The following is a 12,541-nucleotide window of genomic DNA, read 5'->3' on the forward strand; positions in this document are numbered from 1 at the left end:
TTATCACAACAGAAAAGGAACTAAAACAGTAGACTAGGCCAGCCTCTGATTCCCAAGAATTTGCCTCTGCCTTCCTTTTTTTTTTTTTTTTTTTTTTTAAGATTTATTTATTTTATGTATTTGAGTACACTGTCACTGTCTTCAGATGCACCAGAAGAAGGTATCAGATCCCATTACAGATGATTGTGAGTCACCATGTGGTTGCTGGGAAGTGAACTCAGGACCTCTGGAAGAGCAGCCAGTGCTCTTAATTGCTGAGCCACTGAGCCATCTCTCCAGCCCTTGCCTCTGCCTTCCAAGTTCTGAAATTAAAGGCATTTAAGGGAGAAGTGGAACCAAGCTTAAGCTGCCTGAGGGCTACGGCTACATGGGTGCTGAGGTTGGGGACTGTAGTTCACTATAACTCTCTCCTGAAAGGCTGCTGTTCCTACTACAGGAACAGATGGCAAACTGACTGTACCAAATGCCCCATAGAGAGCCATCTGCACTCTGGGCTTCCCTCTTGCCACAGTGACACATCACTCTCCAACACCTCCACAGAAAGGAAACATGGGAGGTGAAAGGAATTAATCAGAAGTTCAAGGAAGCTGGGTAGTGGTGGCACTCGCCTTTAATCCTGGCACTCGAGAGGCAGAGGCAGCCCATTCTCTGAGTTTGAGGGCAGCTTGGTTTCCAGAGGGAGTTCCAGGACAGCCAGGGCTGCACAGAGAAACCCTGTCTTGAAAAATACAAACAATGAACAAAAAAAAGTTCAAAGCATGGGGGATGGGAGAGACGGCTCGGCAGTTAAGCACCTCGTTCTGTAGCAGGTGGCAGCTCACAAACATCTTTCACTCCAGTTCCAGGGAATCTGATGTCCTCTTCTGGTCTCCATAGGCAGCAGACATAGACATAGTAACACACCAACATATAGGCAATGTTGCACCATAGCGACATTTTCCTGGTGAACAAAATACACTCAGCTACTCACCCTAGATAGGGAACCCATGACAGACCAAAGTACAGATGCCACCAAAGTCCAACTTGGTGAAACAATGACTTTTATTGGGGTCACTTATAGGAAGATGGGTGAGGGATAACTTACAGAAATGACTTAAAGACAACTGTGTCACCAAGGTTCACCCCAGCGTAGGGGACAGTTCACAAAATCTGGGAAACCTGGAGAACACTGTACAGTCTGAAGGCAGCTGTTGAGATTGGACATTGTCCTTTGCAGCTCCGTGGACATTTGCTTCTCCCAGGCAGCCAGCCCTTGTTCTCTCTCTCTCTCTCTCTCTCTCTCTCTCTCTCTCTATATATATATATATATATATATATATATATATATATATATACATATATACACATATATACATGTGTATATATACATATATACACATATATACATGTGTATATATACATATATATACATATACACACACATATGTGTGTGTGTGTGTGTTTTCCCACAGGGACTCTTAGCTTTTATTGTTTACTCTGCCAAGGAGAGCAAAGTGAATGTGGTCAGTTTCTGGGAATTCTTACAGCTATTCTTTAGTTACCTTCTTGTTTAAGAGCTCTCCTGAAGGACAAAAGGCTTTGTTGTTGTTTGCTTGCTTCTGGTTTGGTTTGGTTTTGGTTTCTCTGTGTAACACTAGCTGTCCTAGAACTTACTCTGTAGACCTTAAACTCACAGGGATCCGTCTGCCTCTGCCTCTCTGCCTCTGCCTCTGCCTCTGCCTCTGCCTCTGCCTCTGCCTCTGCCTCTGCCTCTGCCTCTGCCTCTGCCTCTGCCTCTGCCTCTGCCTCTGCCTCTGCCTCTGCCTCTGCCTCTGCCTCTGCCTCTGCCTCTGCCTCTGCCTCTGCCTCTGCCTCTGCCTCTGCCTCTGCCTCTGCCTCTGCCTCTGCCTCTGCCTCTGCTGCCTCTGCCTCTGCCGCCTCTGCCGCCTCTGCCGCCTCTGCCTCTGCCGCCTCTGCCGCCTCTGCCGCCTCTGCCTCCTCTCTGCCTCTGCCTCTCTCTGCCTCTCTTTCTGCCTCTCTCTGCCTCTTTCTCTCTGCCTCTCTCTCTGCCTCTTTCTCTCTGCCTCTCTCTCTGCCTCTCTGCCTCTCTCTCTCTCTGCCTCTCTGCCTCTCTCTCTCTCTCTGCCTCTCTGTCTCTCTGCCTCTCTCTCTCTCTCTGCCTCTCTGTCTCTCTGCCTCTCTGCCTCTCTGCCTCTCTCTCTGCCTCTCTGCCTCTCTCTCTCTCTGCCTCTCTGCCTCTCTCTCTCTCTCTCTCTCTCTCTCTCTCTCTCTCTCTCTCTCTCTGCCTCTCTGTCTCTCTGCCTCTCTGCCTCTCTGCCTCCTGACTGCTGGGATTAAAAGCATGTACCACTCACATGAGTGAGTTTGAGCGTAACTTCAGGAGTCCACAGCAACAGCATACTCACATATATATTAAAGAATATTTTAAAAGAGAGAAAGAAAAAAAGAAAGAAAGAAAGAAAGAAAGAAAGAAAGAAAGAAAGAAAAGAAGGAAGGAAGAAAGTTAAGTGTTGGTTAGGCAGGCTCTTTATAAAGTAGGAAAGGCTTTGGCCCACCACTGTGCTAGGGTTTTGATTCAATAACTTTATGGCCTCTGAGTATCCTTTTAGACCCCCGCCCTTCAATTAATTAACCCAGACCCAGTAGGGCTGTAAGGCAGATAGAAGCCCCTTGTATCTGGTGGTGTCTCCAAAGGCTTTCCAAATCTGCAAAACATTCAGAGGTTAGCTTCTTATCATCTACATAACAAACTCATTTCCAGTGGATGGGCCAGACAGGGCCGCATCCCAAACCAGTGTTCCTTAACACGTAGTAGGGTTACAGAGAGAGCGTTGGTGAAACTCTCTGAAAGTCTGTCACCATCGGCCCTCAGCAATATCAGGTGACCCCAGAGGTTCACAGCTAAGATTAAATCAGACATCAGCATTCATGGACCGGTTCCATCCGTGTTCAAGATCCATCCACAGATCAACGTTGGGTATGAAGCTCAGATGGGAGGTGCTGACTTCATTACTATAATTCTTAGTCTTTCTCTCTGAGTTGTTACATCTCCATAGCCTGGACCTCTTCCATGGAGCCTCCCAATAAACACAACCGGATAACCTCAGTGAGCCCCACTTAACTTGCTCAGACCTACTTAGGGCCCTGCTGTCCCCCACTACTCCAGCTGGCTCCCTGGGTCAGAGTCGCTGTAAGTGGCACTTAGCTTTTGCCTCTCCATCCACTGGTTGTTAGGGGAGCTCCTGGCTGGGCAAACCATCTCCACCCCTAGTATAACCTTGTGCTTGGAGGGAAATGTACCATCTTTAGTCTGGGTGTTATTACCACCCCTGGGACAGGTTTAACTTTCACTTGTATTATTGTATCAAGCGTGTCTTCAGTGAACTGCTCCCGGGCCTCCCAGCCTTCCAGCTTTTTCAGCACACAGTTTGGCTTTCTACCAGTCTTTTTCTCAGCAACTCCAGCTGGACACAAATCTTGCCATATTTGTCTTCGAGTAACCCAGGCAAACATCTTGCTCTGCTCGCCTGTTGCCTGCTTCTGATCTCCTTTAGGCTGCTTTCTCAAACCGTACAGACTCACTTTGGATGCTGGTTGAAGTCACTGATATCTGCCAAAGTCTTTCCTACTTTATACAGATCTTACCTAACCAACACTTTTCTTCTCCTTCTCCTTCTCCTTCTCCTTTTCCTCCTTCTCCTTCTTCTTCTTCTTTTAAGATTTATTTATTGTATTATGTGAGTACGCTGTCGCTGTCTTCAGACACACCAGAAGAGGGCATCAGATCCCATTACAGATGGTTGTGAGGCCACCATGTGGTTGCTAGGAATTGAACTCAGGACCTCTGGAAGAGCAGTCTGTGCTTAACAGTTGAGCCCTCTCTCCAGGCAGCTCACCCTTTTCTTTAACTCCTTTGTGAACTGGGGTTCAAACACAGCTCCTCTTATCCCTACTTCCTCTGTCAACAACACCTGCCCCTCCTCCATGGGCTTCCAGTTCCTGTTACCTGTGAACCTCAGACAGACACATAGTCAAAGGCTCCTAGGGCTTTGGTAAGCCAGTCCATCAGGGACTGACTTCCTCAGACTGTCTCCCGGATACACAGCCATGGCTGTGAGGAGGATGGGAAGTTATAGGACTCCACCTCAATTCAACTGATCCCTTCACTCTCATGTCCCAGAGCCTCACAAGCCACTCAGTGACAGGGATGGGCACTTTCACTAATCCTTCTAATTTTACTAATTCTTTCACTAATTGGTGTTCCCTAACTCCAGCAGTTAAATGCCAAATACTTCCTGATCACACTACTTTTTTGCACTGAATCATGGGTAATGACCCTATTAGCATCCTGGATTATAGGTTTCCCATTTTCTACTAAAAGTTGTACTTGAGGGATATTGCTTTTACCACCTCTCCTCTCCCCTCCCCCACTCCCCCCCCCCCTTTGTCTAATTTACTTGTCAAACCAGAGGACAACATGGAGGATGCTGCCCCATCTCTCTTTTCTGTTGCAATTGCTCCTTTACTTAGTCACCATCTCAGCCTCAGATGCCTGCCTTTTTTTTTTTTTTTCTTTTTCTTTTTTTTTAGCTTTTTGAGACAGGGTTTCTCTGTGTAGCCTTGGCTGTCTTGGAACTCGATCTGTAGATCAGGCTGGCCTCAAACTCAAAAATCTACCTGCCTCTGCCACCTGAGTGCTGGGGTTAAAGACATGTACCATCACCACTGGGCACCTCAGATGCATTTCAAATTACATACAATGGAAGCCACTGTTGAGAACTGCACTACCCCACGTTTGGGGGCCAAAATGTCGTGGACCGCTGTGTCAATGTTGGAACCTGCACTGCCAAAAGCCTTGGGGGCTAAATTGTTAGAGCCCGTACTGCCCCAAGCTGCTCCAGTCCGAGGATCAGGGTTCAGCAAGAGAGAGAGAGGGGACGGACACGAAGAATGGAGACCAGACAGACTGTGATTCAATCCCGTTTATTCTTCAGTCTCTCTTCTTCTCTCCAAGTCTCTTGTTCCTAGTCCAAGTCCCAAGTCTCTTGTTCCTAGTCCCCAGTTCCTAGTCCCTAGTGCCTCCAAGTCTCAAGTCCTGGGTTTCGGCACCAAGTCCTAATCCCAGTTCTCTAGTCTAAGTGTCTAGTTCCTAGTTCTCTAATCCAAGTTTCTCTGATCTGTCTTCTGCCTGCCTCTCGCCTTTTATACATCTCACTTCTAAGTCACCCCTTTAAGTCACACCCTTAAGGCTTGTCTCTAAATCACACCTTTAAGTCACACACACCCAAGGGAAAATCCTGGGTATCTAAAACAAGATGTTATCAGAGTGTGCTCAGCTGTTGTAGGCTGTTGTAAACAAGTCTCTTGTCAGGGTATATGGCTCAAGAGGGCTGCAAGGATGATAGCCTCCTTCTGTCGGCTCCCCACAAGCTACTGCTTACCAAGAGTCTTGACTTATCAAGCAGGTGGCATGGCATCCCATATCACACAGACAAAAGAGACTGCCATCCCAGGATTCTTCCCACAGACGCTACTAATCCTGATGGCTCACCCTTAGTTGCATGTGTCACTATGGATAGACATGCAAGTGCTGTCATAGGACAAAGGCACACTACCACACATCACAGAGGAAAGAAAACTCAATTGGAATTCCCTCCGTACTGCTCTTCTATCAGGCTCCTCAACCTCAGCACCCATCCTGCTACCCAAAGCCAACATGATGCCCTCACTCCCTTCTTCCCAACTCCTCTTTGGTTCTGTCAGGTCCCCCCTTGGGTGCCAGTTAAGTAGCATGATGAAACTTCCTGGGCCTGGCAGTGGTGGCACACACCTTTAATCCCAGCATTCAGGAGGCAGAGGTGAGTGTTTTCTGAGTATGAGGCCAGCCTGGTTTACAGAGCAAGTTCCAGGACAGCCAGGGCTACACAGAGAAACCATGTCTTAAAACAAACCAATCAGTTTTCCCAGGGGAAAAGAAACACACTTGTCTCTTCATCCCAGATAGGGAACCCACAATGGACCCAAATACAGATGCCACCAAAGTCTAGCTTGGTAAACCATGAGCACTATTGGGATTACTTACAGGAGCAGAAATGACTCAAAGACAAGTGCACCAAGGCCCATCCCAGCATGGGTGACAGTGGAACACTGCAGAGCCTGTAGGCCGCTTAACAGGTAAGACAGTGTCCTTTTCAGGAGTCTCTTTTGGTCTAAATCTCTTCCCAACAGTTCAAATAGTTTCTGCTTCTTCCAGGCTGCTTGTCTGGTCTCAGCGTCCTGTTTGGAGCTCAGCCAACAGGCAAGACTCAGGCACATAACACACAAAGAAACAAACCTTTATTTGTTCAAAGTATGGGCTGATGAGATGGCTAAGTGGCTAAAGGTGCTTGCTGCCAAGGCTGAATGAAGACCAGAGGAGGTCTCCATGATCCACATCTTAGAAGGCGAGAACTGATTCTCAAAAGTTGTCTTCTGATCTCCAATTGTTGCTGTCTTGTTTTTGGTTTTGTGTTTGAGACAGGGTCTCACTGTGTAGCTCTGGCTGGCCTTGAACTCTATATGTGGAACAGATAAATTTTAAGTTGAAAATGTAATCGCTGACTCCGTCCCTAAGTAAGACAATGTTCTGGAGAGGAAGAGTCCTGAGACAGAGAAGGAAGAGAGAGTCTAAAGACAAAACCACTGCTGCCTCCCTTCCTTTACTGTAGCCCAGTTCCCTGTCAGCAATGCCATGGCCCTTAGTGTGCCTTCCTCCATAAGTGTCACTTAAGTCTGTCTGACATTTGTCACCTGTATACAATTTCTTCCGAGCCCTGAGGAAGATGACCAGATTGAGCAAGTCAAAATCCGGGCTCCTCAGTTCAATTCGTGCAGCAGATAAATGACAGGTAATAATTTAATCAGGTGTGTCCTAGTATTCGAATCATAGCCCAGAGCAGTCAGGGCTGGCACATCACAAACTGGTCTCAAGCAGTTGACTTGGACCATGCTGACCTTGATGTTCCTAATTGGTGCCATCTGGTACCAAGCCATCTCCAGTGTCCTCATCCAGTACATCCAGTAGAATAGCCCCTGTCTCACTGGGTTGACATGAGTACCACAGTACAGCTCCAGGAAGACTGCTCAGAACAGAGCAGGTTGGTGCTGTGTCAGTGATAGCTGTGTTTATTTATTTTGTGTTTGTGTGTATATAGTGTATTGTGTGCTCACACAAACGTGTGTTCCTGTGTTTGTGTGTGCCCACTTTACTGAGGTAGGATCTCTCACTGAACCTGGAGCTAACCAGTTTACAGCTAGTCTGAGTGGCCACCTTGCCCTGGGGATCCTTTGTCTGCTTCTCCAATGTTGGGATTGCAAGAGGCTGTCAGGACTGCCTGGCTCCTTCGTGGGCTCTGGAGATCTTAACTCCTATCCTTACCCTGGTACTGCTGGTTTATCCACAGTGCCATCTCTCCAACCTCATTCATTCATTCATTCATTCATTCATTCATTCGTTGAGATAAGGTCTCACTCTGTTGTCCTGGTAGTCCTGGAACTCACTTTGTTGACCAGGTTAGACTTAAACTCACTAGACCCTGTCTGCCTACTGTCTTCAGAGTGCTGGAGGGATTGTTGTTGGTTTTTTTTTTTTTTAACATTTTATTTCTGTGTGTGCTTCCAAGTGCACAGGGTACATGTGGAAGTCAGAGAACAATTTGGGGAGTTAATTTTCTCCCCTTACTCTGTGGATCCTGAAAATAAAACTCACATTTTCATGCTTGGTGGCAGGACCCTTTACCCGATGAGTGATCTTGCTAGGTGTTTGGAGATGGGGTCTTTTGTAGCACAGGCTAGCCTAGAACTCAATATGAAGCTGAAGATTCTCTTGAACTCCAGATCCTCTTCCCTTCCACCTCCCAAGAGCTGCTTATAGTATATATCATCACATCTGGCTGTATTTAGATTTATCTTATTTTTCTGAGATTCAGTCTCACTGTATAATCCAGGGTGATCATCTCCAAACTCAAGATCCTCTTGCCTTAGCCTCCTGAATGCCACCATGCTGAGAGGGTCTGGCGTGTTATTCATAACTATACATAATATATAGGGTTACAATGAGTTTAGTCCTAACAGCAGACCTAAAACATTGGAGTTATACTTCCCAATTTTCAGATAAAGAAGCTGAACGTAAAGACAGGAAAAGATCTGGGATTCAAATCTATGTTTTTTGGATTCCAAAGTCCTTTCTACTCAAAATGCAATTCAAGTCACCAGTGATTCCACCAAGGGAAGACATGGGATAAGTGGGCGTGGAGATTTGGCAGAAATCAGTGTCTACTTCATAGTGTGTGTGCATGTGTCTGTATGCATGTATGCATATGTATATGTGCATATGTGTGTTATATGTGCATGTGTCTGTATGCATGTATGCATATGTATATGTGCATATGTGTGTTATATGTGCATGTGTCTGTATGCATGTATGCATATGTATATGTGCATATGTGTGTTATATGTGCATGTGTCTGTATGCATGTGTACATGTGTCTGTGTGCTATGTGCACGTGGATGTCTGAGCATGTACATGGGCTACAGGTTGACAGCCCATACCTTTATCATTTTTATTTGTTTGTTTATTGTGTGAGTCTCTCTTTGAATCTGGAACTCACCTATCTGGCTAAGCTGGCTGACCAATGAGATCCCGTCTCTGCAGCCTCTGCAGTGAGATTACAAATGCTGACTGAGCAACCAGCATCTGTTTTTATTTCTTTTCCTTTTTTGACATCTCCATTATAAAGTCCACGCTGGCCTCAAAATCACAGTCATCTGGCCTAAATCTCCTGGATTAAATTTATTTCTATTTATTCATTTATTTATTTACTTAATTTTTTTGTGGTTTGGGGGTTTGTTTGTTTTGTTTTGATACAGGTTCTCACAATGTAGCCCTGGCTGGCCTGGAACTTGCTAAGTAGACCAAGTTGGCCCTGAGCACAGAGATCCTCCTGCCTCTGCTTTAATCCTAACCCTAATGCTAGGATTAAAGGCATGAGCCACTTCTCTCCACTTAAAAATGTATTGCATTAAAATTTCTTCATTGGGGCTGGGCAGTGGTGGTGCACGCCTTTAATCCCAGCCCTTGGGAGGCAGAGGCAGGTGGGTTTCTGAGTTCGAGGCCAGCCTGGTCTACAGAGTGAGTTCCAGGACAGCCAGGGCTACACGGAGAAACCCTGTCTCTGAAAAAAAAAAAATTTTTTTTTTCTTCATTGGGGAAGGTTGTCCCTGTGCACATTTGTGGAGGTCAAAGGACAACTTATGAGAGTTGGTCCTCTTCCACCACTCAGGGCCTAGGAATCAAACTCAGGGCTTCAGTCGGCGGCGGGCAGGCTTGTTTACCCATGGAGCCATCTCACGGGCCCACCTGACCTGCTGTGTGACTTCGGATAAATCACTTAGAGTGTGTACTAGGAGGGAGTGAGAAGTGAGGTCTCAAGAAAATCACAAGCTACCTGGGGGTATAGATCCACGGTACTAAGCACAACCAGGCCTGCAAAGCCTGGGTTCCATGCCCATGACCAAGCAAGCAAACATAACAAAAAGGAAATTCCGTATCAATGGAGCCTGGCTCGCTGGAGGCTTTTAATAAACTAGCCAGCTCGTCTCTCACCTGAGAGTAAGTCGCACCACACCTGGGGCCTAAAATCTCCTTAAGTGCAAGCCAAATCTTACCAGTGAGAATCCTGATCCCACCAGACCTGGACTTTTCCTTCTTCACAGGGACTCTTGCTCAAATCAGACCACAATCTGGTCTGCCGAGGAAGAGGCGCAGGACCTGGCCCGAAACCAGCGCCCTCAAGTGATAGGGCACAACAGATGAGGAGGGAGAAAAATGCGTTATTAGGAAATCACCCCGGGGGCGCTGTGGGTCCTGGCGCTGGCTGGCTTGGGACACGGGGATCACATGGAGACCCCCAAGTGTGGGCTCCCGTGATGTGCAGAAGCTTTCGGAAGGGGGCGATCCTAGGGCTTGGCCAGCTGAGAGCCAGAGGGCTCACGGCCCTGGCTCCTTCCACGCCTCAGTCCGGATCAGGCCCCGGACGTCCCATGTAAATGTGGGGTGGCAGCCCCTCCCCCTGGAGGGAGAAGGCACATCTGGGTTAACATCCCAAAGGCTGCTAGGACAGGACAACGGAGGCCCAAGCGAGGTCTGAAAAGCGACACACAGTCCGGGAAGACAGAACCTGCCGAGCCTCCGGTGGGCAGGGCCGACAGTGGGCCGGGGTCTGGTGCGAAGGCGAGGGTGACTCCCGGCACGTTGGGGGCGGGGGTCCGCGCCGGGAATGCCGCGCCGTGTGGGGGGACCGGGCGGGGCTACTCAGGCCCCGCCCCCGTGCAGGTAGCCAATGGGCGCGGCGGCGCCGAGTGACGGAGGGAGCCGAAGTGCGAGTGCCGCGGCGGCGGCGGACGGCCCAGCCAGAGCGCGAGGGGGCTCGGGGGAGTGCGGGGGTCTCAGTGCAGCAGCGGGGACCCCGGGAGCCAGAGGCGGCGCAGCCCGGGGCCGCCGGGAGGAGCGCGGGCGGTCCGGCGGCGGCGCGATGCCGCTCGCCCAGCTCAAGGAGCCCTGGCCGCTCATGGAGCTGGTGCCGCTGGACCCGGAGGTGAGTGAGAGGGGCGGGGGACAGGCGGCGGCGGCCGGCCAGCCCGGATCCGCACCGGGGCGGGGCGGGGGCGGCCCGCAGCGTCTCTGCAGCCCCGCAGGGACGCGAGTGCCCTCCGGTCTCTAGCCCACTGTCCGGCTCCACCCCCTTGCGCTCCGGGTGTGCGTGTGCCGAGGGGATGGTTCTGCTGGGCGCTCAGTACCTCCCTGCAGTAGTAGCCAGGAGAGGGAACCCCACGGGGTGTTGAGATCTGACCCCTAGGACCTGTGCGGCTTCTCATCTTTTGGTAGCCACTGTGGGAGTTGCCCCAATCAGTGCAGAAGGGAAAGGCTCGGGTCAGATGTCTGGGCTTCTGCTAGAGACAAGGATCATGGGAATCCGGTTTCTCACCGTTCCCTCTCTCCTAGACCTCCTCTTCATTCCTCCATTTCTGACCTTAGGAAGGTAGCCTTTCTGGACCCCTGGCAGTTATGGAACGTGGGACGATACCACCTCTGGAGTTGGAACCTGCTTTCCTTTGCCCTAAAGCTAATGACACCGGGTCTTCCCACTTCAGGTTATGCTAGGGAAAGCCCTTAGACCTTGTGAAGACTGTCTCTGTAGAAGAGACTCTGCCTCTGTCTTCCTTTCCTGTAGAAAAGGCTGAGCCCTTGGGCAGTGTGGCTTCTGCCACCTAACCTTTCCCAGAAGCAACTCTTGTCCTTTTGAGGGCTTTGTGGTCCAACCCTGAGCATGCTGGCGGCCACTTCTGTGGTGTCCTGTCACCCTGGGATCAAGGTCAAGTTCTGAACCAGCAACTTTAAAACTTTCCCCTGCTTTCATGCTGAGGAGGAGGCAGGTGAAACTCTGCCTTCACTGGAGCTCTTATCGGTACAGGAGACAGAAAGAGACTTCACTCGATCCCAGAACCCAGATGATTTTTCTCCTGGCTTGAACTTCTTTACCTATGTTTGGCACCTCAAGTTAGTCACCCGTGAGCTCTGCCTCTCAGCATCACAGGTAGAGGGGATCCCCAAGTCTTCAGGCACCCAGGGCATGCTGCCCCTTTAAAGGGATGGCCTATACTGGCTATTGGAGGGTGGGCGCGGCTGGATTAGGTAACCAACCTGAAGGCGCAATTTGGAGTAAATTGTTCTGGGATCCTTGCCATGGGCTTTTTACAGGCCCTACACAGCCTCTCAGAGGTTCTCTGGCTGACTCACTCTCCTAGGTGAGGAGCGTCGCTCTATGGAGCCCCTGTTGCCTGCCCCCCCCCCCCAACCTCGGGACTGGGGCACAAGGCCCGAGGGAAGGCTCAGAGGTGTGCTCCTTTGCCTGAGCACGCCCCTGCCACCTGGGCCTCCAGAGGAAGGTAGAGCTGAGCTGGGTATGGTTAGGGAGGGACTTAGCCTAGAGATTCAGTGTTCACACTAGTGGGGAGGGTAGAAATCCAGGAGTGCTGGCCTCCTCCAGGGCAGCACTTCCTGCTTCCCTTTGGGAAATCCTGAGGCCAGAGGCAGCCTCATGGGGGCCAGGTTAAACCGGAAACATCTTAGTTTGAATACTGTTGCACCTGAATTCATGGAGCAGCAGAGACTGTCAAATTTCCTGAGATGGGGGAGAGGAATTTTTCATTGAGCTTTACTTCAGAGGTGCCGTTTGGCCCTTAGTCCATCTTCGAGTCGTCTGGGCCTCTCTTTCCAGCGCCACAGAGTAGAGCTTCTAGCTCTACTTCCTGGGCCTGACAAGGTGCAAAACCCTGGGGCCTGCTGCCTGTGTCCCCTCCCCCAAGCCATGGAGGTGCCTGTGGACTGGGTGTTATTGTTTGGGTAACAAGAGCCATGGGGCAGTGAGGGTGTGCATGCTTACTTGAGAACAGGGCCTTGCTGTTCTTCGTGCAGATGACACGTAAGTGATACAGCGCCTGG

At 49.7% G+C, this 12,541-nt stretch overlaps 1 protein-coding gene across 1 annotated transcript in view; it reads left to right on the forward strand.

The window, feature by feature from the left end:
- Nucleotides 1–10,409: 10,409 nt before the first annotated feature.
- The window catches only part of Rps6ka1 (ribosomal protein S6 kinase A1), a 39,261-nt gene continuing 37,129 nt past the window's right edge, over nt 10,410–12,541 (forward strand). The window contains exon 1 of the mRNA XM_034503108.2: nt 10,410–10,634. Within this exon, the coding sequence (XP_034358999.1) occupies nt 10,572–10,634 (63 nt within the window). The 5' untranslated portion in view covers nt 10,410–10,571. The remainder of the gene's footprint in view (nt 10,635–12,541) is intronic.

The sequence above is a fragment of the Arvicanthis niloticus genome, chromosome 5, assembly GCF_011762505.2.
Source record: "Arvicanthis niloticus isolate mArvNil1 chromosome 5, mArvNil1.pat.X, whole genome shotgun sequence".
Lineage (NCBI taxonomy): Eukaryota > Metazoa > Chordata > Mammalia > Rodentia > Muridae > Arvicanthis > Arvicanthis niloticus.